This window comes from Amblyomma americanum, chromosome 6, assembly GCF_052857255.1.
Source record: "Amblyomma americanum isolate KBUSLIRL-KWMA chromosome 6, ASM5285725v1, whole genome shotgun sequence".
In the NCBI taxonomy this organism is placed as follows: Eukaryota; Metazoa; Arthropoda; class Arachnida; order Ixodida; family Ixodidae; genus Amblyomma; species Amblyomma americanum.
Genome location: NC_135502.1, coordinates 195,168,954 through 195,194,073, shown reverse-complemented (window position 1 = coordinate 195,194,073; position 25,120 = coordinate 195,168,954). Strand labels below are relative to the sequence as shown.

The 25,120-nt window shown below is 48.4% G+C and overlaps 2 protein-coding genes across 2 annotated transcripts in view; both read right to left on the bottom strand.

Moving 5' to 3' along the window:
* Positions 1–13,110, bottom strand: part of LOC144095149 (scoloptoxin SSD976-like) — a 75,789-nt gene extending 62,679 nt beyond the window's left edge. Inside the window, exon 1 of the mRNA XM_077628945.1 lies at positions 13,021–13,110. The gene's annotated coding sequence lies outside the window, so the exon portion shown is untranslated. The remainder of the gene's footprint in view (positions 1–13,020) is intronic.
* A 7,615-nt stretch (positions 13,111–20,725) lies between these two features.
* On the bottom strand, positions 20,726–24,557 carry LOC144095670 (uncharacterized). The gene is made up of 3 exons (XM_077629339.1): positions 24,021–24,557; positions 23,201–23,440; positions 20,726–20,869 (listed from the first exon to the last, which is right to left on the bottom strand). Exons 1-3 carry the CDS (start codon positions 24,555–24,557, stop codon positions 20,726–20,728), a joined length of 921 nt encoding a protein of 306 aa, XP_077485465.1.
* Positions 24,558–25,120: the final 563 nt, after the last annotated feature.

Below are 25,120 nucleotides of genomic sequence, written 5' to 3'. Positions count from 1 at the left end.
GCAAGAAGCTTTGCGGCAAGAGGCAGCGCGTGTGTACCTTGGTCTGCCTTAAACATGGGATTGTAGGTGCTCCGGCCGTTACTCTGATCCTGTGTGTTTCAAGGCGCGATCGGTAGCTGTGAACGTCTGGACACCAATTAGTCCAGTGTTTGCCTCTATTTACACGCTGTCGCTGACCTGATATTCAACTGCGTGAGTGATGAGAGGGTGGCACAAAAGGTTGTCTGCCGGCTGAGCAACATGCTTCCAGAATGTGTTCGGCTTGTCGGCGGGACTGTGCTCATCAGTGCATCATCTATGTGCATAATTTGTGTGCATTAGTGTCTGTGTGCATAAGGGCAGTTTCTGAAGACAGCGGTGTCAGCAAAATAGCGTACATATGCCGGGTACATCGTCTCGAGCATCGATGAGGTAAGGGAAACAGCAACGAAAAATTGCTGTTGACTTTCTTCAGATGGCTGCATGCACGGTTATTCATATTGATGGCTGGTAGCTTTCTTCGGGTGTGTCATAACAAGTCCCTTATGTTCCTACCCTTTTTTATCACTTGCTAAAAGCTATGAATCACATGGCACATTTATGAGTAGCGTATTAAGAGAAGAAGCCTTGTGCAAATAAAAACAGCATTTAAAAATAGTCTTGTCTGTAAGGCAAAACACACAACGAGTTTTCAGATTACCACAATATGCGGATGTGGGTGGCTCGTAGGGCGTCTGCATATCTATGGTTTTATTTCGTTGCACACAAACACAATGGCTTGGAATCTGCCTTTTGATAAATGCAGTTGCAAAAGCATTCGTGTAGTGAGATTTTAATGCAGCTAAATATTCTGAGGTAAAGTTAACCTTGGGCTTTCCCCTAAAATGTGCCTTGTAGCAGTTGCCTTCACTGCAACACAACAAAATGAATATGTAATAATTATTTATACCCATCAGTTTGGCCGTAGTCAAGCTGTTTTCACAGTTCTGTTCTACTTCCTCCATCATTTTGATAGAGATGACCAATAAAATATAACTGTTACAAAAGCACTTTATTTGAGTAGTAGTTACAGTCATACGTGAAACTTTAATTTGGTAATTACAGCCCTGTGATGTCACGTATTTGAAAGCCTTTTCTCTTGTGTGTATGAAACTTGCATTGAACTCAATCTCACGCACTGAAGACAGTGTTGATTGCCTTCCAGGCGACATGTGTATATTGTGCCTCTTCGATGCATCATTCCTATCCTAGGAAGGCATGTGCCGGGGAATGCTGCTTCAAGGTTCAACATCGTCCACCTCTCAGCTAGAGTGCTTCTCAAGCAAAGAATCATTCTTTGGAAGGGTTGCATTGGATGTCTTCACAGGTGTCAAGTGCTGTACATATGGAACAGGATTCTTTTCAAAGGCGATACCAACTTGCACTGTGCGACACATTCCATGCATCCGCACTTAGCTACAGGACTCACTGCCATAGCTTTCACATGTAGTCATGCTATGATCAGCCTATGTGAACATTTTTTATGCTGCAAGTTTCATTGCACACAGCAAGAAAGCTGTTCAAGTCTATGATTTTTGTGCTGCTCTTTAAACAGGACCAAATTTTACTTTCAGTTTGTCACTAGAGTGTGTAATGACAGGTGCGTTTGAGGTGTAGTCTAGGCTTTTCTCTAGTGCTGCAGTTATTCACGTGACAGGAAGCGTCCAAGGAACTTTTCTCATACCATCTGCAAATTGGCCGAATGTGTGCTTAAACACATGTTTTAACGCTACGGAACAGTTGCTAAATCTTGATGTACTGAAGTGCTGTGTGCTCTCTTTACGCATAATGTGCATGTTGGTGCTTTAGTGCAGTGGAACAGAGGAAGTCACGAAAATATTTTTCTCCTGCCAGCAGAGCTTTGAACCAGTACTTCTCTGATTTCTGTTAAAAGTTTGTGATCCATGACATGATTACTGCTTCACTGAAATTTCTTGATATGCACAAAACATGGGGATGTGTATGCAGTCATTTATCACACCTTGCTCAGGGCGCAGTCTGATTTTGTAGGCAACTGTTCGTCCGATGGGAGGTCCCTAATGTGTCATTTGTGTGTGCTCACACAGCAAAGCAAGATTTGTCTCCTGACATTTCTTTGCCTCTGTGTCTGTTTTCTACTGTTGCTTTTAAATGCTATGTGTAGTGATACAGCAATACACTAGTTTTCCTGTGAGCAAAAAGTGAGGCAACTCTCTCATGTTTTCCATCTGCCAAGCTTGTACGAATGAAAGACAAGGCGGCTGTCTGCTGGTTCGACCAGTTTCGCTCTGTAAGGCCCTGCTTTTACCAGCCTTGTTACTTGCACTTTGGTTCTTGGCTGCTGCTAATGCTGTTAGGCGAATTTGCCAAAAATTCCAGACAATCTGTTCACCATATGTTTCTTTGGTATCACTGGGGCATCACTGGACGCATTGCTATTTTTTGATTCAACACAGGAATCTGCTGGATTTGGCACTTCGTGAAATGGACATTATCAATGAGCACATATACCGCATCACCCTTCTTTCACACATTGCAACTTGTCTTGTTACCGGAGAAAAATGCCTCTGTGACCCTGAAGTGTGCGGGAGTTTGCCACTTTTGCTGTGTGGCAGCAGCAGTCGGCTCATTACTGTCATTGCCATCACATGTCCTGCAGCAGTCATGAAATCTTGTGCATCAAAAACAAATGTGTTTGTTGTGATACTTTGCAGAAAGGAAGTTTGTGCTACAGCTGACTTGCTCCGGAATTTTGCTTGAGCTTCAAAAGAAACTGGCCGCAAAGCATTTATTTTTTCTAGAACAAGCTAATATTTCAGGGGGCTCAAATTTTGCGCAATATATTTTCCAGTGCACTCAATTTCCACTAACATATTGCAGTTTTCTCTGCCTTTGTATTACAGCTGATTTGTTCAGTCAATAAAATGCACCAGTTTCACTTACATCTATCCTGATCACCAGTTTACCGTCTACTTTACCAGTACTCAGGCCTTCCCTTGCGATTAACTGTGTCAGTGCACCAATGTCTAATCCCACCTCTGTGTAAAGTTATCTGTGCATGCGTGGCTATATTGATGTTCGGCAAAAAAAAAAAGATGCAAATGACTAAATGCACGAGAAAATTGCGTTCAACCCTTTATGGCACTTTGTACTCAACAGCGTACATTACGAACTCATTTTTCTCGGGGTTTGCTTTAATTGTCACTGATTTATTTATTTCAATCCAATTTAGCATCCATCGCCCTCTAAATAGGGTGCATTTTATGGTTGCAGCACATATTTTTCTGGCAGAATACAACAGCATAGCAACTGCTCCAGTATGTATGTTTGCAAACAATACCTAGATCAAAAATTGCAATGCTTGTTCTGCTTCGTATTTGGCATTTCTGTTTTGGTTTTTAATGGTGCGCCAGCTGTCTTTAACTGTAATGATTTGCAGGGTTATAATCAAAAGTCTTCAGGCCACATGGTCTACTTTTGATCCCCTAAGTGCAACACTCAGTGTTCTTGAAACTTAAAGGGCCTTGAAAGGCTAAAACAAGGGTTTTCCTCACCTTGCAGAATTTTACAGCATGGTGGGTGCCTTGAATACCCCACTACACAGCTAAAAAGTGAACCCTGTGGCGTGAAGCCTTCACGTAAGGGTGTACATGCATGGTATCGTTGCAATTCCTACTGCTGACTTCTCCTTTTAGCTGTGTATTGTATGGTCCTGTGAGGATAATTTATGTCGTGTTGAACAATCTCCTGTGGTTTATTAATTATCATGAATACATCCTACGTGGTCCACACATTAAAAAAACCTACCGAAAGCCAGTGGATACCGTCGCTGGCTAGATAGCTTATTGTGCATCCTGGAGACCTTTATCTTAATAGTACCCTAACCAGAACACTACCGCTGTCTGTATTGGTGCCTCCCATATGTTGTCCTGTGGGCGACATCAACATTGAATGTCTTGCCTATTTTCTGTCTAATCTTATGCTTTTGTTTTTCCTGCCATGTTCCTGCCTCTATTGCTACAATATCTGGCGGTATTAAATTCGAAAAAGCGGTTACCAATTTTATGTGTCCCCCACTGTTCTTTGTATGCCTACGGGCCTTCAGAGTATGGAAATAAATTAATTTCCTCCTTGTCTGTAGTGATATTAACTTTACTGTAATGTGTTTTCTTCTTCAGCTCTTCGGCTCATGGTGCCACTTAGTTGTCTCTTTAAACACTGCGTGCAAGACCAACTTGAATGCTTGGCCCCAAAACACATGTTCGGGATTTGTGTGACGTGTACTAGGTAATGAGTGTGCAGACATGAACATTAAATTAAGTTTCTTGCATCACACAAATAAAGCTGCCGCGGTGGCTCAGTGGTTATGGTGGTTGACTGCTGACCCGAAAGACGCAGGTTCAATCCCGGCCGCAGCGGTAGAGGCCCGTGTACTGTGCGATGCCAGTTCACGGTAAAAAACCCGAGGGTGTCGAATTTATCGAGAGCTCTCTACTACAGCATCTCTCATAGCTTGAGTCGCTTTGAGATCATAAACCCCATAAAACCAAGCAAATAAAGCAAGTATCTTGCACAGTGCACGTGTCTTACCGTAATATGGTGTCGCCACCGATATTTACTCTCTACATCTATGTTACTCCCCTGCCCCTTCGTGGAATAACAGGTGAAGGAACTTTTCCTTATCCGACCTCTCCACCTTTTCTGGCATATATCTTTCTCTCTTACAAGGAAGCTTGCTTTACTGTACTTGATCAGGCATCTAAAGGAGCTGCTTGATTTTATGGTAGTTGCATAACTGTTATTCTACAACGAAGAAACTTCAAGACGCTGCCTGACTCCTGTTGCTTGTGTGGACAGCAAGGAAGGTGAGGCGGCCTGTAAGTGCTCAAGAAAATAATTTTGCCCCACCCCACAGAGTGTTGTGCGCACTTGCATCGCACATATAGTGTAGCTGCTTCTGTGTGGTGGTAGTAAGTGTTACGCATTCACTTGAACAAGTTGAAAAAATTTGCCTTTCTAGGAAGGGAGAAGCAAGCAAATTTGCTGACAGCATTTGTCATTTTTATGAAGTAATATATGTGCCACTTACATCACAAAAGTGCATGCGTGCAGGCTTACGAAGCAAAATATGAGTACATCACTGAATTTTGTGAAGTTACGCTTTATTCAAATTATGTTGTGCGTGTGTGTGTGAGGGGGGGGGGGGGGCGTTCGCTTTGTTTTATGTTGTTTTTTATTAATGCAAGAAAAGAATTTTTTCCCCGGTTTTGCACATTTAAGTTGATAATAAGGGATGCGCACTCAGTGCGTTCTCCTTGACGAGATTTACTCCGATATTCCGCGCTTTGCACTTTCGTTTCGTTCGCGGGTGCATGCAAACTTGACTAACAACAGAGTCTGCTGCAACGCGTTGCATAAAATGTACACATCGGCTTGCCTTGCCAAGCATGCATTTCAGCACTAAACACATCTTGGAGGCCTTCCAAGCGCACATAGATACAACTCCGCTGCACCCCGCTCTCTGTTAAAGCCGATACGTAGCGATTAAAAGCTTTAGCACCCTTGCTGACATGACGGTAGCTGACGCGGCGCCTAGGAAACAGTGGGTTTCCGCAGAGTTTACAACGCTAAGCAGTATGCGAGCGTTGTCCTCGGGCAGGGAATGCTGGCCTGCGCGGATTTAGGTGCCGCTTCGGGCGCCTTTTCAGCAGTGGCGCGCCAACACTCTAAAAATATAGCTCTCGTTGCTTCCTTTCCTGTCCCGGACGAGATGACTTTTCCCCCCGAAAACTGCCTTAGTCTCAGTTCCTGCATTCAACTTTGGCTGGTAAGCGAATGTGCGGAGCTGTCGTAGATTGTTATGAGGAGCAATTCCATGAAGGCATCATGCCGGCCAAAGCTTTCACTTTCCGCTCCCATTCGGCAGGTTCGGCACGGAATACCCTGGCACGGAATACCATTCGGCACGGAATACCCTGGCCCCCTTCCTAATGTTCGGCAGCTTCTCTGCGCAACAGTACGCACGCGTGTGACGCCGCTCGTGACACGCGGGTATGCCATCAGTTCACCTCGACTGAAAAGTCGTCTAGGCTGTGCCCTCGCTCGCAACACAGCATCGAACTCGATGAATCCTTTGACAACCGAGGTGCGAGTTTTTCGCACTGAGTAGCCTGCCCTTAGCTGCTGCCGGGCATCCGACATGATACGCAAGAGGTCGCAAGATATTTCACTCCTTCGCACTGCCCCTCGACGCGTATGCACCGAAGATTGCAACGCAGAAGCTCAGCGCAAGCTTCCGGAGCGGCGTTCTGTTCCGTACTTGGCGCCAATAGTAGCAGACGATGGCATTTATTTCTAGATCAATTTTTACTTTTTTTCTCCCTCTCACGTAATCAGATTCTGTGGGTACGTATCCTGGCACCACCTGGATGGTTACGTCACGCCTACGTCACAATTTGAACAAAATGGCGAATTGTCGAGAATAGGCCCCAAGGTGGTCGAAATTTCCGGAGCCCTTCTATACGGCGTCTCTCATAGCCTGAGTCGCTTTAGGACTTTAAACTCCCATCAAACAAAACCGAATATTTCCCTTGAAAATTGTTTTTTGGAGAAAGGAAATGGCGCAGTGTCAGTCTCACATAACGGTGGACACCTGAACCACGTCTTAAGGGAAGGGATAAAGGAGGGAGTGAAAGACGAGGTGCCATAGTGGAGGCAAAAAAAAGCTTTCCCTGTAAATTGGATTTTGGGGGAGGGAAGCGGCGCAGTGTGTCTTGCATCTTGGCGGACAACCGAACCGGGCTGTAAGGGAAGGGATAAAGGAACGACTAAGAGAAGAAAGAGGTGCCACAGTGGAGGGCTCGGGAATAATTTAGACCACCTGGGGATCTTTAACGAGCCACCGCGGCGGGTATTTTTCCTTTCCCTAAATTGTCACAACGGCTAGGTGTTGCGCCGGGCAGACGATTGCGTTCCGTGGACTCCTTGGCAATGCCGCCACACGCTGTCGCGTCCCGCTGTTAAAGACTTATCATAAAGGAGTCGCAATGTAGAAACAATCAAAAAAGTGTAAAATAACGAAAATAAAAAGGAAATAAAAAATCAAATTAAAACAAGCTAAAAACTTTCAAAAGCATCGTTGTCAGGAGCGCACGAAGCGCCATCATCCATTTGGCGCGACGCCAGGCCCGTAGGGCAATTTACGGAAAGGAAATGACTCCTGTCGCACATATCTAGGTGGGCAACCAAACCGCCCCGTAAGGCAAGGAAAATGACATGAAAATTGGATTTAAGGAAAGGAATTGAACTGACTAACATATCTCAGTGGACACTCAAACCACGCTGTAAGGGAGCGAATATTTTTGACGCGCGGTGCCGACAATTATAACTGCGTGTTCCGGTAAACATTAGGCTTTTTTAAAACTATGGGTTGGCAGTTGCTTCGAAAGGGGTTGACGTCATTCGATGCCCTCGTGTGACGTGCAAACCGCATAATGTATTATAGCGGCGCCTGCAAACAATGCGAAGGACATTCCTTCTCCGCGCGTATGTTTCCCGGTAATGATTGCGGTTGCGTTGTCGTGTGGTTGCGGTAAGCAAAAGACGCCATGCTAAAAATTGAATGAAAACAGTATAGCTTCGTTGTCCAACCACCTTCATAGCGTTGACTGGAGCCACAATTTTTTCCCACGCCCCGAATACTACAACAATTGCGTGCCAGTGGCTGCGTTACCGCGACACTTTGTTTAGAGCGCTTGGAGTCCGAAATCGACTCGGGGTACGGGAGGCGTCATAGTGAAGGTCTCCGGAAATTTCGTCCACATGGGGTTCTTTAACGTGTACAGTACACGGGTCTCTAGACTTTCGCCTCCATCGAAATTCGACCGCCGCGGTTTGGATCAAAGCCGCGTCTTTCGGGTTAGAAGCCGAGCGACGTAACCACCGCGGCTGTGTTTTGTTGAGCGCCTTCTTCCCTGGCCAGGCCGAGTAAGCGCCACGTGCCTTGTGGGTGGATAGAAGCGGATGCCTGAAGAACCAGGGACCTCGAATCTGTTGAACGAACGCGGGATTTAGCAGCCGGACTGCAGTGTGGGCGCTTTCGGCAAGGTTGCTCTACGTGGTGTGCGCTGGGTTTTGAAGACGTCATGCGGAAGACGTCTGAAGATAGCGTGCGGAAGGGACAAAACCAGCCGCCTCTGTTCCCACCATAGTTGTGGGCAAGCATTAGGCGGTCGTAGTGTCTGCTATTCAAGGCCTTTCTGCTGCTAATGGCAATTAGCTAACGCTGACAAAAGCGCTAAGCCCCTTTGCTTACCTCCACAAAATTGTTTACTTTGTCAAGCTGTCCCAATTCAGTCATCTTTACGTTATGCCTGGTCCTATTCTGTGCCATCTCTTGTTTTAGAATCAGGTCATTTTATGAAGTAGGAGAAAATATCACCCTGCAGTACGAAATAAGTGCAGAAAAGTAACTGCGGACAACTTTTTTTGAATTTAAGAGAGTAGCCTCCGCGGTGGCTCCGTGGTTACGCCTCTCGGCTGCTGACCCGAAAGACGCGGGTTCGATCCTGGCTGCGGCAGTCGAATTTCGATGGAGGCTAAATTCTAGATTTCCGTGTACTGTACGACGTCAGTGGACGTTAAAGAACCCCAGGTGGTCGAAATTTCCGGTGCCTTAACGTACGACGTTCCTGATAGCCTGAGTCGCTTTGGGACGTTAAACCCCCATAAATCGAAATCGAAATCTGATTTAAGAGAAAGTTTTGATAAATTAACAAAATAATAAATACGGAGATGCAAAAATAAATATGAACACAGTTTATTGTACACATTAAATTACGTAAATGATATTGAAGTTCACAGTTGTTAAAACTGGCCTCACAAGTAGAACCCTTCGATGTTCAAACTCATAAGCTCACGCCGTGAAAGGCACTACAACGAATTGAATCTTGCTTCTCGTTACTTAACCGATAACGCGGGTGAAAGTGAAGCTCATCCAAAATGCAAGCTAACATTCGAAACACTATATCGAAATCTTTGCAACAATTGTGTACCCGGTGCTGGTATCCTGAATCTTGATAAGTCACGCTGAAAGCACCTGTAAGTTCTTATAATAATTAAGAAAAAAATTTATAAATTGTAGAGAGTTACCGAATATCATCACAAGAACGTCTTTTATCTTCAAATTGATTAGCGGCTTAGTACGCGACAGGACCATACGACGCTGTGCTGATGTCAAAAGTTTACAAACCGCATTCGTCAGAAAGCGTCCGCCGTTCATGTCCATATGTCCACACCGACAGCGACCAGTTTTCATGACGTGAGGGTAAAATAAGGTCACGAGGCAAAAAGCTCCTTCGAAACAACGCATTACCCATTGAGTGTAGCCATGCGGCGCCATAAATACAATGGGCCACACCACTCTGAGTCTGAACAGCCTGCTTTTCGCTTCCGTACAATTCAATTTTCCTCGTGTCACCCCGTTCTCCTCTAAATGCAGATTGCCCTCAGGGTCATCTGTTCATCTCTCAAAACAATATAAACGAACAGTTTGTGGTCAGCATCTCTCTTCTTTATCTGTAAGTATAGCATCCGCATTTTTCGCCAGCACGATTACAATATCTACTTTTCTCGACAAATCAACGTTAAGGACCATTTTAACCGCTTCCTTGAGCGCCAAAAACTTATGGCGAGCCGTCTTTTTTGTCAGATTGTCCATTAAAAACTTAGTGCCATCCACTGCTAAAGCGGCACGCGTGCTACAGGTTTACGCTATTGCTTCCATTTAGGAACATAAATGAAACGCGCTGCAAAATACCGCAATGCTCCTTAAAAATAAATTGTTGTAGGTTATAACTTTTCTTAACACAATATACAAAGCAGCTGTTCAATATGTTTATTCATTACGCGTGAAAAGGTTACAAAGCAATCTTTCTTTTCATACCGTTGATGGCAAGACAATTTGGTGGGAAATCCGCCATGAAGCTTTAACCGCGTGTGCACAATATGGAACTAATTGTCGATAATCTGTTGCTTTTGTAAAAAATGTTAAACCTTCCATAAAGTGGCAAACTGCTACTTTCTGCTTTTTAATATATATATATATATATATGTGTGTGTGTGTGTGTGTGTGTGTGTGTGTGTGTGTGTGTGTGTGTGTGTGTGTGTGTGTGTGTGTGTGTGTGTGTGTGTGTGTGTGTGTGTGTGTGTGTGTGTGTGTGTGTGTGTGCGCGTGCGTGTGTGTGTGTGTGTGTGTGTGTGTGTGTGTGTGTGTGTGTGTGTGTGTGTGTGTGTGCGTGTGCGTGTGTGTGTGTGTGTGTGTGTGTGTGTGTTACGAACGTAGGTTGCGTTGGCTCCGCAGAATAAAGATTTAAGAGAAGTGGGCACTTCTACAAAGACACTTTTATTTATCAACGTTTCGACCGCGGTGCGGTCTTCTTCAGGACTGTAGTGGTCTCGCGTCAGATGGACGTTTTAAGTATGTGAGCTCAAGAGGAGTGAGAAAGGAGTGTAACACGCAAATAGCAACAACGGTTCAAAAAATTGAGAAAAAATTAAAAATAAAGATGGGGGTGCGGAGAGCAGACAGGGACAATATTCGGGGAGGAAGAAAAAAATAGAAAAAAAAGAAAAAGAAAAGAGGAAAACTAGTATAGTAAGGAAGGGTGGGGTACAAAAGGAGATGGCTAAACGAGAGAAAGGGAGAGGAAGACGGTGCGGGGGACATGGGCAGCACGGCAACCACAGGCGTACGAAAGCAAAACGTGCAAACAAAACACGCAAACAAAATGCACAAACACAAAGGGCGCCGCTGCAGATGCGTGGCCAAAGAGGAGCCACTGCGCAAATCACACTGGCAGTGACGAACAGGCCAAACCAGGCGCCTTTTGGGGGTCTCACTGATTTCCGGTGAGCCGAGAGCTAGAACGTTAAGGAAGGAGTGGGCTACGTTAACGAGCACATGTCTAAGAACTTACTCACGGGGTCTGGGTTTCACTGAACGGTGCACCCCTCTCCGTGGGTGGGTCGTTGAACCGACCTCGCCGGGAATACTTGTTTTTAGGGGAGGAGGGCTGGGCTAGCTGTGTGCAAAGATATCAAATTGTCGGAAAATGTAAGGAAATAACGTCAAAAGCTTATCAATACTGCACGAGGCAGGATAGTGTAAGTAAGGAGGGGTACGATTGCTTGGGATATACACTAGGAGTTATGAAAGGTATATCTGAGTTAGCCATTTAACGAGAAGTGTAGTATTATTTTGTTTGGAGGTCGTGAATAAAAGAAAGAGTACCAGGCTTTTCGTTAAGACCTTCTTGAATAGTATTAAACTTGTGGATAATATAAGATTCACGCTGTACACGTTCTCGCCTGTTTTTGAATGCCCCTTGAATATATTTGTTACTTTTAGTTGGTCAAATGGGTGTCCTTCTGCGTTTACTTGCTTGGATAGGGGAAGGTTTGGGAGAGACTTGGCGTGTGCGCGGTGATTGTTAAATCGAATGCGGAATGCAGAGTTTGTCCTATGTATTGCTGGTTACACAAAGTGCATTCAAGAAAGTAAATAATGTTTGATGAGACCTTCTTGAATGAAGGTCTTAACCAAAAGCCTGGTACCCTTTCTTTTATTCACGACCTCCAAACGAATTAATACTACACTTCTCGTTAATTGGCTAACTCAGATATACCTTTTATAACTCCTAGTGTATATCCCAAGCAATCATACCCCTCCTTACTTACACTATCCTGCCTCGTGCAGTATTGATAAGCTTTTGACGTTCTTTCCTTACATTTTCCGACAATTTGATATCTTTGCACACAGCTAGCCCAGCCCTCCTCCCCTAAAAACAAGTATTCCCGGCGAGGTCGGTTCAACGACCCACCCACGGAGAGGGGTGCACCGTTCAGTGAAACCCAGACCCCGTGAGTAAGTTCTTAGACATGTGCTCATTAACGCAGCCCACTCCTTCCTTAACGTTATAGCCCTCGGCTCACCGGAAATCAGTGAGACCCCCAAAAGGCGCCTGGTTTGGCCTGTTCGTCACTGCCAGCGTCATTTGCGCAGCGGCTCCTCTTTGGCCACGCATCTGCAGCGGCGCCCTTTGTGTTTGTGCATTTTGTTTGTGTGTTTTGTTTGCACGTTTTGCTTCCGTACGCCTGTGGTTGCCGTGCTGCCCATGTCCCCCGCACCGTCTTCCTCTCCCTTTCTCTCGTTTCGCCATCTCCTTTTGTACCGCACCCTTCCTTAATATACTAGTTTTCCTCCAGGTTTTCTTTTATTTCTATTTTTTTGCTTCCTCCCCCAATATTGTCCCTGTCTGCTCCCCGCACCCCCATCTTTATTTTTTTTTCAATTTTTATCCCTTGTTGCTATTTGCGTGTTACACTCCTTTCTCCCTCCTCTTGAGCTCACAAACTTAAAACGTCCATCTGACGCGAGAGCACTACAGTCCTTAAGAAGACATATATATACGCTACTTATGCTTCTGATGCCTGTGATTGTCTTCCATATCGAAAAAATGACGCGCAATGCTCAGCGTTGTGACCTCTCAGCGAAAAGCCAAGCCACCGGTCCTGCTCTGCTGAACAAGCTGTTTAGAAAATCAATCTTCACTGAAGTTTCTAAATTGAAAACTACCTTCTTAAGCTTTTGTCACACTAGCCAACACCACACCAATTGGTGATATATTCACTGAAGCGTCTAAATTCTGTTTTAAATTCTGCAGGTGCATGTGATTGTACATCTACACCAATTTTTAGTTAGTTTGACTACACCTAGACCACTAGAACTCATTGTTAGTGGAGAAAACAAAAGCACATAGCCTTAAGACTAGGCGAGTATGTCAAAGGCTTAAAACAAGCACCTATATTTCTGCGCCGTAACAAGCAGCGTTGGATTGCTCTCCGTGAGCTGATGCACAAGCAGTGCGCCGCAGAAAAACCACCGATGGGATGTACGCGTTAAGGTGCTATGCGTGGAAGTTGCTGGCGAAAGACTGTTGAGGGAATAAAAAAAGGCGTTCTTACCTCATACGACAAAAAGCCGTTTGTTTGTCCCTTGCGTTCCTGCACGTGGCGCAATTGTTCTTCTTCTTCTTCTTCTTCTTCTTCTTCTTCTTCTTCTTCTTCTTCTTCTTCTTCTTCTTCTTCTTCTTCTTCTTCTTCTTCTTCCTTTTCTTCTTCTTCTTCTTCTTCTCCTCAAGTAATTCTTACAGGGCGTTCTTCTTCTTGCTCTTCAGTGAAGATGAGCACAGCCTGCAGGAAAGATCATACTGTCTATAGCTAAAAATGTAGCTCTTTTGGACAACTTGAAAAGATTATTTAATGTAATTATCAAGGCAGTGCGACGCTTGTATAGCCTTGTCAAATTCCTATCGCAATCCTTAGATTACGTAGTCGAGGGTCTCAGTTCCGTCAATTCCTAACTGTGCACCGTTATGAAACCTTCTCAACCTGCAAAAGGCGCATCACCCCAGAAAATTACCCCTGATCAAGTGAAAGATTAGTGCAATCCTTAGATTACGTAGTCGAGGGACTCAGTTCCGTCAATTCCTAACTGTGCACCGTTATGAAACCTTCTCAACCTGCAAAAGGCGCATCACCCCAGAAAATTACCCGTGATCAAGTGAAAGATTAGTGCACTCCCCCTCTCGGTAGAAGAAAGGGAACACATTGAAATGGCTGAGTAATGAAGTGGGCAGTGAGTGAGGTTATTATGAATCACAGAGCCTGCTGATCAACGTCGCCGTAGGTTAACAAAATCTGGCATGATATGCACCAAAGTGCATTCCGCTAATAACCGCAACACTACCTTGAACTCTCTACTTACAAGTTTAATTCAACCACTTTCGTAGCGAAATCACTTCAGTTCCTGCAGTTTACACATGGAATACCTGCCGCCAGAACAATGCCGGCAGCGAATTGCTTAACCAGTGCACCACAGCGCCAGGAGGGGCACAACGACTTCTATGGATGTATGAATGTAAAGTAGAGGCTGACCTTCTGCATATATAAAACTTCACCCACCACGCTATCGCGTCATACCCTTAAAGCGGAGTTTAAGTGCCTCCGTAAATTTTTTCGGATTTGAAGAGCATCAAAGCAGCGTCTATAGAGACGAAGCAGAAGCTTATAATATTTCAGAGGATTTAAAAAGCGGTGTACACTTTGCCGAGGACGTGCAATTCGTTTGCATCTAGAGTGCTAGAGCACATACTTAAAGAATTAAAACATTATTAAGATCAGTTGGAAGTCAGATGGATTAATCAACTTGGAAAATATGCTTGAACTCATTGATGTTTGCCTACGGGATAGTATTGTCACGTAGTGGTGACGGCAGTCGAAGCAGCGATGAAGACGGACGAAAGGAGTCTTCTAAAAGAACTGTTTATTGGGCTGACTTGCACCCAAAATGGACTGAATCACTCGGCGGCGGCGAAGCGACAAGCGTGCTCGGCGGTCGTCGAACAGAATGCCCGCCGCTGTCGGCCGTGCTCAATTTAAAGCTGATAGCGAACATTCGAGATAAAGGGCGCAAAGTTACTAGAACATTCCGGAAGAACGTAGAATCAGATTTGCCTGGCTGCGATCAATCGATATAAATCTAGTCGCGTCTTGCGTCGCAAACAAAGCGATAAGGTGGTGTCGCGGCAGATTTGAAAAACGAACAAACACTGCAAATATTGGCGGCATTACTCCCCTCTCAAAGAAGCATCGACCCGATGCATTAAAACAAATAATGCGACTAGTAGGGGAAAAAAAGGGATCTTGCGAAAATAGAGCATTGAAATGCAGCGGCCTTTAGCGCGCATAATACGGCTTCAGACGGACTACATGAACAACTTCTGGTCGTACACGGCGTCGCTGGGATGCAGTCATTGCGTCAGGGATGACTTCATAATCCAGTTCACCCAGCCGACGAAGAACCTTGTACGGGCCGAAATAGCGGCGCAAAAGCTTTTCACTCAATCCACGGCGGCGAATGGGCGTCCACACCCAGACTTGGTCTCTTCGTAGGTTGTAGCGTCTGGCGTCGGACCGCTGCTGATCTTTGATCCGTAATCGGGCAAGCCTTCGAGCTTCTTCTGCGTGTTGAAGGTAGGCGGCAACGTCGACGTTCTCTTCTTCTGTAACGTTGGGCAGCATGGCGTCTAGCGTGGTCGTGGCATCCCTGCCATGGACGAGCCTAAAAGGCGTCATCTGGGTGGTCTCCTGCACTGCGGTGCTGTAGGCGAAGACGATGTAAGGCAGGATGACATCCCAGGTTTTATGTTCGGCATCGACATACATAGCGAGCATATCGGCGATGGTTTTGTTCAGGCGCTCGGTCAGTCCGTTGGTTCGGATGGTATGCAGTTGTCCTCCGGTGGCTGGTTTGGCTGTAGCGCAGGATGGCTTGCGTGACTTCCGCCGTAAATGATGTTCCTCTGTCCGTGATGAGCACATCGGGGGCGCCGTGTCGAAGAAGAATGCACTCCACGAAAAATTTGGCCACTTCTGCTGCTGTTCCGTTCGGTAGGGCTTTCGCCTCGGCGAAGCGGGTCAGGTAGTCGGTCGCTATGATGATCCACTTATTTCCAGATGTTGACGTTGGAAAAGGGCCAAGCAAGTCCATGCCAATCTGCTGAAAGGGTCTTGCGGGAGGTTCAATGGGGTTCAGAAATCCTGCTGGTCGTGTGGGAGGAGTCTTTCGTCGCTGACAATCTCGGCATGTTTTCACATAGTGTGCGACATCGGCAGACAGTCGGGGCCAGTAATACTTGTCTTGAATGCGGCGGAGGGTGCGAGTAAACCCGAGATGTCCAGCTGTCGGCTCGTCGTGTGAAGCCTGTAGAATTTCTTCGCGGAGACAAGTAGGTACAACAAGGAGGTAGGCTGTTTTGTTCGCTGTAAAGTTCTTCACAAGGACCTCATTCTGCACACAGAAAGGAGACAGTCTTCGCTAGAATGAAGCGGGGGGTGAAGAAACTTTGCCTTCCAGGTACTCGATGAGGAGTTTTAGGTTGGGGTCCGAGTGTTGCTGCTGAGCAAAAGAGCTTGCGCTGATGGGTCCCAGGAAGGCGTCCTCATCGTCGTCCAGCGGCGGTGCATCTACAGGGGCTCGTGAGAGGCAATCGGCGTCAGTGTGCTTGCGTCCGGACTTGTAAATGACGGTGACGTCAAACTCCTGGAGACGCAGACTCCATCGAGCGAGTCGGCCAGAGGGATCCTTCAAATTGGCAAGCCAGCAGAGCACGTGGTGATTGCTGACCACCTTGAACGGCCGTCCGTAGAGGTAGGGGCGGAATTTCGACGTAGCCCAGATGATGGCAAGGCACTCCTTCTCAGTGGTCGAATAGTTAGCCTCGGCCTTGGAAAGGGAACGGCTAGCGTATGCGATGACCTTCTCCAGCCCGTCACTTTTTTGAACGAGAACGGCGCCTAGTCCCACGCTGCTTGCGTCGGTATGAACTTCAGTATCAGCGTTTTCATCAAAATGCGCAAGGATCGGTGGGGACTTAACGACGCTTAAGTTCCTTGAAGGCTTCTGCTTGCGGCGCTTCCCATTTAAACGGCACGTCTGCCTTCGTCAGTTGGGTCAGGGGCTCGGCGATGCGCGAAAAGTTTTTCACAAATCGTCGGTAATATGCGCATAGTCCGAGAAATCTGCGCACTGCTTTCTTATCGGCCGGCGGTTGAAACTGTTCAATAGCAGCTGTTTTCTGCGGGTCTGGGCGTACTCCTTCCTTGCTAACGATGTGGCCTAGAAACAGCAGCTCTTCGTAGGCAAAGTGGCATTTCTCTGCTTTCAGGGTTAGGCCAGACGACTTGATTGCGTCTAGTACTGTTCGAAGTCTTTTGAGGTGCTCTTCAAAGTTCGAGGCGAAGACAACGACGTCATCTAAATATACCAGACAAATCTGCCACTTCAGGCCTGCCAGCACTGTATCCATTACTCGCTGAAACGTCGCTGGTGCGGAACAGAGACCAAATGGCATCACCTTGAACTCAAACAACCCATCCGGAGTTATGAATGCTGCCTTCTCGCGATCTCTTTCGTCGACCTCAATTTGCCAGTAGCCGCTCTTGAGGTCCATCGATGAGAAATATTTGGCGTTGCAGAGGCGGTCCAGTGTGTCGTCGATGCGGGGGAGGGGGTAGACGTCCTTCTTTGTTATGTTGTTCAAGCGGCGGTAATCCACGCAGAATCGAAGTGCGCCGTCTTTCTTTCTCACTAGAACAACCGGTGCCGCCCATGGGCTGTTTGAAGGCTGGATGACGTCGTCGCGAAGCATTTCTTCGACTTGGTCCCGGATGGCTTGTCGTTCTCGCGGAGACACACGGTAGGGGCTTTGACGGAGAGGTCGGACGTGTTGATCCGTTATAATGCGATGCTTGGCAATTGGCGTCTGTCGCACCTTCGGCGATGTCGAAAAGCACTCACTGTAGTTTTGAAGCAGATTGCGGATCTGGTCTTGTCTGTTCCGGTGCAGGGCTGGGTTGATGTCGAAAGTGGGCGAGTTCTCTTGGTCAGGCGGATCTTCTGCGGAGGGGTCGGAGAGGGCGAAGGAATCTCGTACGTCAGATATTTCGTCGTAGAAAGCAATCGTCGTTCCTCTGTTAATATGCCGGTATTCTTCGCTGAAGTTAGTCAGCAGTACTTCGGCCTGGCCATTGCGGAAATGTGCGATGCCTCTTGCGATGCTGATTCCTCGGTCTAGTAGCAACTGCATGTTCCCCTCGATGATGGCTTCAGTGTTTATGGCTTTCGTGGCGCCTACGGTCACGATAACGCTTGAACGGGGTGGGACGCTCACTTCTTCCTCCAGGACACTTAAGGCAACGTGATTTTCCCGAGTTTTCATCGAAGCGATGTCTTCGTCCGTCGAAATCGTGATCAGCTTGGATCGCAGGTCGATGATCGCCTGATGCTCATTAAGGAAATCCATACCCAAGAGCGGGAGCATTGCGGTAGCACAACAAAGGTCGCAGGATAGGTATGTCCTTTGACAGTCACTCGCGCTGTGCATCGTCCTGATGGCGTAATGAGGTGGCCCCCAGCGGTGCGAATTTGTGGGCCGTCCCAAGCCGTTGTGACTTTTCTCAGATGCGCAGCGAATGTTCCATTCATCACCAAGTAATCGGCTCCTGTGTCGACTAGAGCAGTAACTTTCCGGCCGCCGATAGTCCCTTCTAAGTCGGAGGTCCTGGCTCTTGCATTGCATGTCGCTCTCGGTGTCGGGTCACGGCTTCGTCGCGTATGCGAGTCACGGGTTGGGCGTGTGGTCGAAGCTCCTCTGGGTGGCGGCGTCGATTTCAAGGTAGCTTGCGTCGTGGTCGAGGTTCTCATTGTGTGCGGCGTCGGTGCAGCGAGTGTCGGTTCTTCATGCGGCGTCGCGGGTGCAGCGTCTTCATGGGGCGTGGTAGGTGGAGGATCTTCGGCATTTAGCTCGTGAGCAACCTCACCTCCAGAGGTTGCTGCCTTTAGTTTCCCCTACGGGGGCTGGGCGACCTTCCTCGTACCGCGGCTGCGTAGCTGCGGCGTGGCGACGCAAAGCGCGAGGTTGACGGCGATGGTGAGCGCGAAAAGCGGTTCGGCGTGTACTCTTATTGACGCAGGTACTCGTCGATTTCGTGCGGACGTTGTCCGAAGCGTGGTCGTGGGGCGTTAGCGGCAAATCCTCGAAGACCAATACGTCGGTACGGGCAGTGACGAAGAATATGGCCGGCCTCACCGCAATGGAAGCACAACGGCCGGTTGTCGGAAGTCCTCCAGGCGTCGCATTTCCTGGGGCTTGAGCGTCGGTCATAGGCTGGGCGGGCGGGGGCTGGGAGGCGGCGTTGTGGAACGATTGGCTCATCTCGGGGAGGACGTGAGGGTTGTCGCTGGGGCTGAGCAGTACATACTGCAGCGGCGTATGTCATGGCCTGGGGTTCTGTGGCCGTCGAGGTGCCAAGTGCCTGTTGCACTTCTTCCCGTACCACATCCATCAGAGTCGCTGCTTGTGGCTGTGGGGAAGATGGCAGTAATCGGCGTAGCTCCTCTCGGACGATTTCGCGGATAACTTCCCGCAAGCTGTCGCTGGTGGTGGCCGGCGTGTCCGAACGGATTGCACAGGCAGAGGAAGGGCGATTGTACCGCCGAGCTCGAACGTCGAGGGTATTCTCAATCGTGCGTGCTTCTTGCATAAACTCCTCGACTGTTTTTGGCGGCTGGCGGACGAGGCTTGCAAAGAGTTGTTCTTTTACGCCGCGCATTAAAAACTGAACTTTCTTTTCCTCGGTCATCCCGGGATCGGCGCGGCGAAATAGGCGCTTCATCTCCTCGACGTAACTGCGGACGGGCTCATTCGGAAGCTGAATCCTGGACTCGAGGAGTCGTTCGGCTCTTTCTTTCCTGACGACACTGGTGAATACCTTCAATAGTTCTCTCTTGAATAGCTCCCATGTCGTAAGGGACGACTCGTAGTTTTCGTACCACGTGCGTGCGGAGCCATCCAATGAGAAAAAAACGTGTCCAATCTTTGCCGCATCATCCCACTTGTTGAATGACGCCACGCGCTCAAATTGGTCCAACCATTCTTCAGGGTCTTCGCCTAGGGATCCATTGAATGTTGGCGGCACCCGCGGCTGCTGCAGTATGATCGGTGTCGACATCTTCGGTGAGGTTGCGGTGCTCGTAGCCGCGTCTTTTCGCTGTCTGGTGCGGTCCGGCAGTTTCCCGAACTCAGGCTCCTCTCCCTGGAGACGTCGGCTGGCTCGCTGAGCTGCTGGCTCGTCCTCAGGTGCGAAGCGCTCAGGGCTGGCTTCACGACTTGAAGGGGGCGTCCGGAACATGGAAGGCTACCCCGCACCTCCACCAGATGTCACGTAGTGGTGACGGCAGTCGAAGCAGCGATGAAGACGGACGAAAGGATCTTCTAAAAGAACAGTTTATGGGGCTGACTTGCACCCAAAATGGACTGAATCACTCGGCGGCGGCGAAGCGACAAGCGTGCTCGGCGGTCGTCGAACAGAATGCCCGCCGCTGTCGGCCGTGCTCAATTTAAAGCTGATAGCGAACATTCGAGATAAAGGGCGCAAAGTTACTAGAACATTCCGGAACAAGGTAGAATCAGCTGTGCCTGGCTGCGATCAATCGAGATAAATCTAGCCGCGTCTTGTGTCGCAAACAAAGCGATAAGGTGGTGTCGCGGCAGATTTGAAAAACGAACAAACACTGCAAATATTGGCGGCAGTATGTTCGAAATTGATTAGTGCAGGCTAAGGAAGCAGAAATATATAGATAAAAGGCGGTTTCTAGAGCTTAGCCCTGTGTTTTAAATCTTGCAGCGCTTTGGCGTCACCTATAATAAACCTCAAAGCATTCTCACTAAATGCCTAAATGCGACGCGCATGCGCTTGATTTGCGATATGACCACTTGTGATTTTGGCTTTTTCAGGAGAATGCCCGCGTCTTCAACGCGCTGTATCTGCGGAGTTAAGCTTCAGAGCAGTACGCCAAGTTACACAAAGTGTCTTCAGGTGAGAGTCCTTTCTCAAGTGATTTAGGATGTGTTGTGTATCAGACGGACGCCAGGCTGGAACTGAACAAACGTTTATTGAGACAGTGCCTTTTTATAGGCCGATGAACATGTGATCTGCCGACGACTGCTTGCGTGGCTGATAAGCGATACATGAAAATGCAGTTTAAAACATGCGCTATCAGTATACCACACTCCTTTCTCCTAAGATTTGCACAATCCAAAACGGACTAGCTAGCCATTAATGCCATAACGCAGGACAGGCCGTCGAACACGCGTTGATCTTCGCGGCTCGACCGGTACTTGGGTGGCTTGGCCTGGACTCGCCCCAGGGGTTGCTTCTGGGCTAGCAGACAGCGGCTGTGGCTGCCTGGCTGTAGGAGGAAGCCTGACGTGGTAGTCCTCACTTGTGACTGGGTCAACTACGAGCCGCGTCCAGGCGCTCCTCAACTGGTTGCGGTGCCTGTGATGACGCTCGCCGTTGTTTAGCTGTACCACGTACGACACCGGACCTCTGACTGCCACAACACTGGCAGCCTTCCACCTTGGACCTGGGCAAAAGCTTTTAGCGTAGACCGCGTCACCGACACGAAACCTCTTAGTCTCCGTTGTAACTCAGGCGCGTGTTGCCGGTCCGGATGGAGTCTGTCTAACGCTGACCTCAGTCTTCGTCCGAACATTAACTCTGCTGGCGATTTTCCCGTGACCGAATGTGGCGTCGTGTGTTGCTTAAACAGAAACCGGGAAATCTTGCACTGTGTCGAACCTTCCTGCTGCTTCTTCAATGCTTCTTTAACTTCTCTTACCATCCTCTCCGCCCTACCATTGCTGGCTGGATGATAAGGTGCAGTGAAAATTGCACGCACGCCATTACACTTCAAAAACATTTGCAACTCTGTGCTAGTGAAAGCTGTGCCGTTATCTGAAACGATAACGTCCGGTACACCATGTGTCGCAAACATCTTCCTTAAGCTGTTGACGACAGCCGTAGCTTTCATGGATGGCATGATTTCGACTTCAGCCCAATTGCTGTACGCGTCTACCACGACTAAGAAAACGTCTCCTTTGACTGGGCCAGCGAAATCAATGTGCAGTCGACTCCAAGGCTGATCTGGCTTGATCCAAAAATGCACTGGAGCCTTGGCATCACTTTGCCGGTTATTCTGGCACGGATGACAGTGCCGAACAAACTCCTCAATTTCGTGGTCCATCTTCGGCCACCACATGAGCCCTCTAGCTGATGCTTTCATGGCACTCATCCCTGGATGATTTGCATGCAGGAGTTGCAGCACATTCTCTCTTGCTGCGGTTGGAATTATGACGCGATTCCCCCACAGTATGCAATCACGATGCAATGACAACTCCGACCGTCTCACCTCATAAGGCGCAAACTTGCTGTCCACTTGTGTTGACGGCCAGCCACTGAGTAGCCATTCCTTTACCCGGGATAGAACCGAGTCCTTTTTGATCAGCGCAGCAATGTCCGCCGCTTGCAGCGGTGCGAAGTCGACCGCTTCCAACAAGAGCACGTCCCCAGGCGGTCTTGGCTCGTCCTCGTCTCCCGGGGCTGGTAGACGACTGAGTGCATCGGCGTTGGAGTTGTCTTGGCCTCGTCTGTACTCAAGGTGGTAGTTATACGCAGACAACAGTAAAATCCAACGCAGCATTCTGGGTGACACAACTTCGGGCACTCGCTTGTCCGTGTTAAACAGGCCGAGTAACGGCTTGTGGTCTGTTATCACTGTAAATTCTCGCCCAGCTAGGTACTGGTGGAACTTTTTTACGCCAAAGACCACAGCCAAACCCTCTCTATCAATCTGAGCATAGTTGCGTTCACTGACGCCAAGAGTGCGAGAAGCATAAGCTATGGGCTGCTCCTTCCCGTCATCCGCACGATGGGCTAGCACTGCCCCCACCCCCACAGGCGATGCGTCGCAGCACAAAATTAAAGGACGCTTGCAATCGTAGGGCACAAGTACGGCGTCTGAGCTGAGTAAATTTTTCAGTCTCTCAAAAGCCCGCTGATGCTCACCTGTCCACTTCCATTCGTGGTCACGGTCTAGCAGTCGATAAAGCGGTTCGGCCGCTTCCGTCCTGCCCTTGAGGAAACTGCTGTAGAAATTCAGCAATCCCAAAAAGGCTTGCAGCTCCTTTTTGCTTGCGGGCGCAGGCGCTTGCTGGATGGCGTCCGTCTTGCTTCGGCTGGGATGTACTCCTGAGTCATCAATCCTGTGTCCCAAGAATTCGATGCTCGTCTGGTTAAATTCACACTTGTCCTTGTTTACTCGTAGCTGTGCCTTCTGCAGACGCGATAGCACAGTCTCTAATCTCTCGGCGTGCTCTTCGGCGTTACATCCAGAAATTAATATGTCATCCAGATAAGCTTTCACTCCGGGAACGCCCGCTAACAGCGTGTCGATGACTCGTTGAAAAACCCAAGGTGCGACCGAAATGCCAAACGGCAGCCGCTTAACCTTGTACAGTCCCTTTATCGTGTTAACTGTGAGCACCTCAGCCGTCTCGTCGTCTAGCGTAAGCTGCTGATAAGCTTGGGCTAGATCCAACTTGGTAAAAAACTTGCTTGAACTTAGAGCTGTGAGCATTTCCGTTGTAGTGGGCAAGGGGTATCCACTGCTCTTAATAGCTTTGTTTACGGTACTGCGATAGTCGCCGCAAAGACGTAAAGTTCCATCTTTCTTTCTTACCACTACCAGTGGTGTTGCCCAGTTGGAGTAGCTGACGGGCTCCCATACACCTTGTTGCACCAAGCGGTCCACTTCGTTGGCCACGTCGTCCTTGAGGGCCAATGGAACTGGTCGACTTTTGAGGAACACCGGTTGGGCGTCATCTTTCAGTTCGATGTGAACTGGCGGTCCGTTGAAGCCAGGAAGGTCTCTGCGAAACACCTCGGGAAATCGCGAAGGCACGTCCTCCACGTTTACTTGCTGTATACCCCGCAAGCCAATACCTAACGGGTTAAACCAGTTTCTCCCAATCAGGCTGTTGCCTTGCTTCTGTACTACGAGCAAAGGTAGCTTTGCCTTCCTGCCTTTGAATTCCACCAAGACACTTGCTTGACCCAGCACGGGTAACGCCTCCTTTGACCAGGTTACGATAATTGTTCCAGAATCTTGCAGTGGTATTTTACCGTGATTCCTTTCAACAACCCTGAACGTATCTTCACTCACAATTGAGCACGATGCGCCAGAATCAACCTCCATCGGAACTTCTTGCCCTTCAATCGTTACTTGAACCATGAACTTCTGTTCTTGCTCATTCACTTCGCACAGGGAAAACAACGCACTCATTTCGTACACGCCCTTGCTCTTATCTCTTTTCTTCTTTTGCTCATACGCTGTCTTCCGAGCAGTTCTACTGTCGTCTTTCGACCGACAAGCCTTAGCTATATGTCCAACCCTTTTGCAGTTGAAGCATGTGGCACAAATGTGGAGCGTGCTTACCGTTGCACCGGTAACAGCTGGACCCCTCCGCTGGGGTGTCTTGCTTCGCACGGGTTGCTTGTACCATTTCCTGGCAGTCCGTCTCGTATCGACCGTGTTTGCGTATGTCTCGCTGTTGCTTAGCGGTTGCTTCTGCAGTTGTGGCCAAGTCATACGCAACCTTAAACGTAAGGCTGTGTTCTGCGAGAAGTCGCTGTTGAACCCCTTCGATCATGACGTCCAACGGGAGTTGGGCGCTGCCAAAACCGCAGTCTTCGGCTAGCTTCCGAAGCGCCGTGACGTAGTCCGCAACCGATTCCTCGGCAGCCTGGTTTCGCCTGTAGAACAAAAACCTTGCATACAGCTCCGAAGGCTTTGGATGCATGTGCTTGCGAACGGCAGTCTTGATTTCTTCGTAGGTTGCTGCTGTCGGTCTTTCTGGCTTCACCAAAGTTACGATGAGCCCGTACACTTCTTCGCCGCAGCTGCTCAACAGGACTGCTCTTTTCTGCTCTTCTTTCGTTATCTGGTTCGCTTCGCAGAACATTTCCAGGCGCTCGACGTATTCGTCCCATGACGCGTTCGTGCCGAGACGATACTCGCCGATCCTGCCGACGGCCATCGCCGTCGCTGCCTCGTCGCCAACTGTTGTGTATCAGACGGACGCCAGGCTGGAACTGAACAAACGTTTATTGAGACAGTGCCTTTTTATAGGCCGATGAACATGTGATCTGCCGACGACTGCTTGCGTGGCTGATAAGCGATACATGAAAATGCAGTTTAAAACATGCGCTATCAGTATACCACAGGATGCTCTAAATAACACACGCCACCGATATCGAACCCATGCACAGGGTCACCAAATTTCGTTCACGAGTGCGCGCACTACCCTGTGGCCACAGTAGCGTCTTGATGGAGTCTAGTAGTATGCCCTGCGCCCTATAGGTCGCGAGCATATAGCGACGAGCATCGGCGAACGCAGCACTGTGAAGGAGCAGGTGTTCAAGTGTTTCCACTGCACCTTTGGTGAACCTCTGTGCATTCCTCGAACACACGGGCTTGACGTCCCGTCTGTTCTCGGTCAGGTAGTTACAGGCAATGACCGAACACTCCGCGAGTTCTACCTTGAACGATTAATAACTGGACGTCCCACTCTAGTTGTAGCCAATACAGTGCTGTGCGCGT

What these genes read in the sequence shown, in the direction of transcription:
- LOC144095670 (XM_077629339.1), bottom strand. Translation starts at nt 24,557, where the DNA reads ATGGCCGTCGGCAGGATCGGCGAGTATCGTCTCGGCACGAACGCGTCA. An exon ending in AGACGGACTGCCAGGAAATG is followed by an intron (nt 23,441 to 24,020) that starts GTACAAGCAACC and finishes CGGGGTATACAG; the next exon opens with CAAGTAAACGTGGAGGACGT. An exon ending in GGGCAACACCACTGGTAGTG is followed by an intron (nt 20,870 to 23,200) that starts GTAAGAAAGAAA and finishes TTCCTCCTACAG; the next exon opens with CCAGGCAGCCACAGCCGCTG.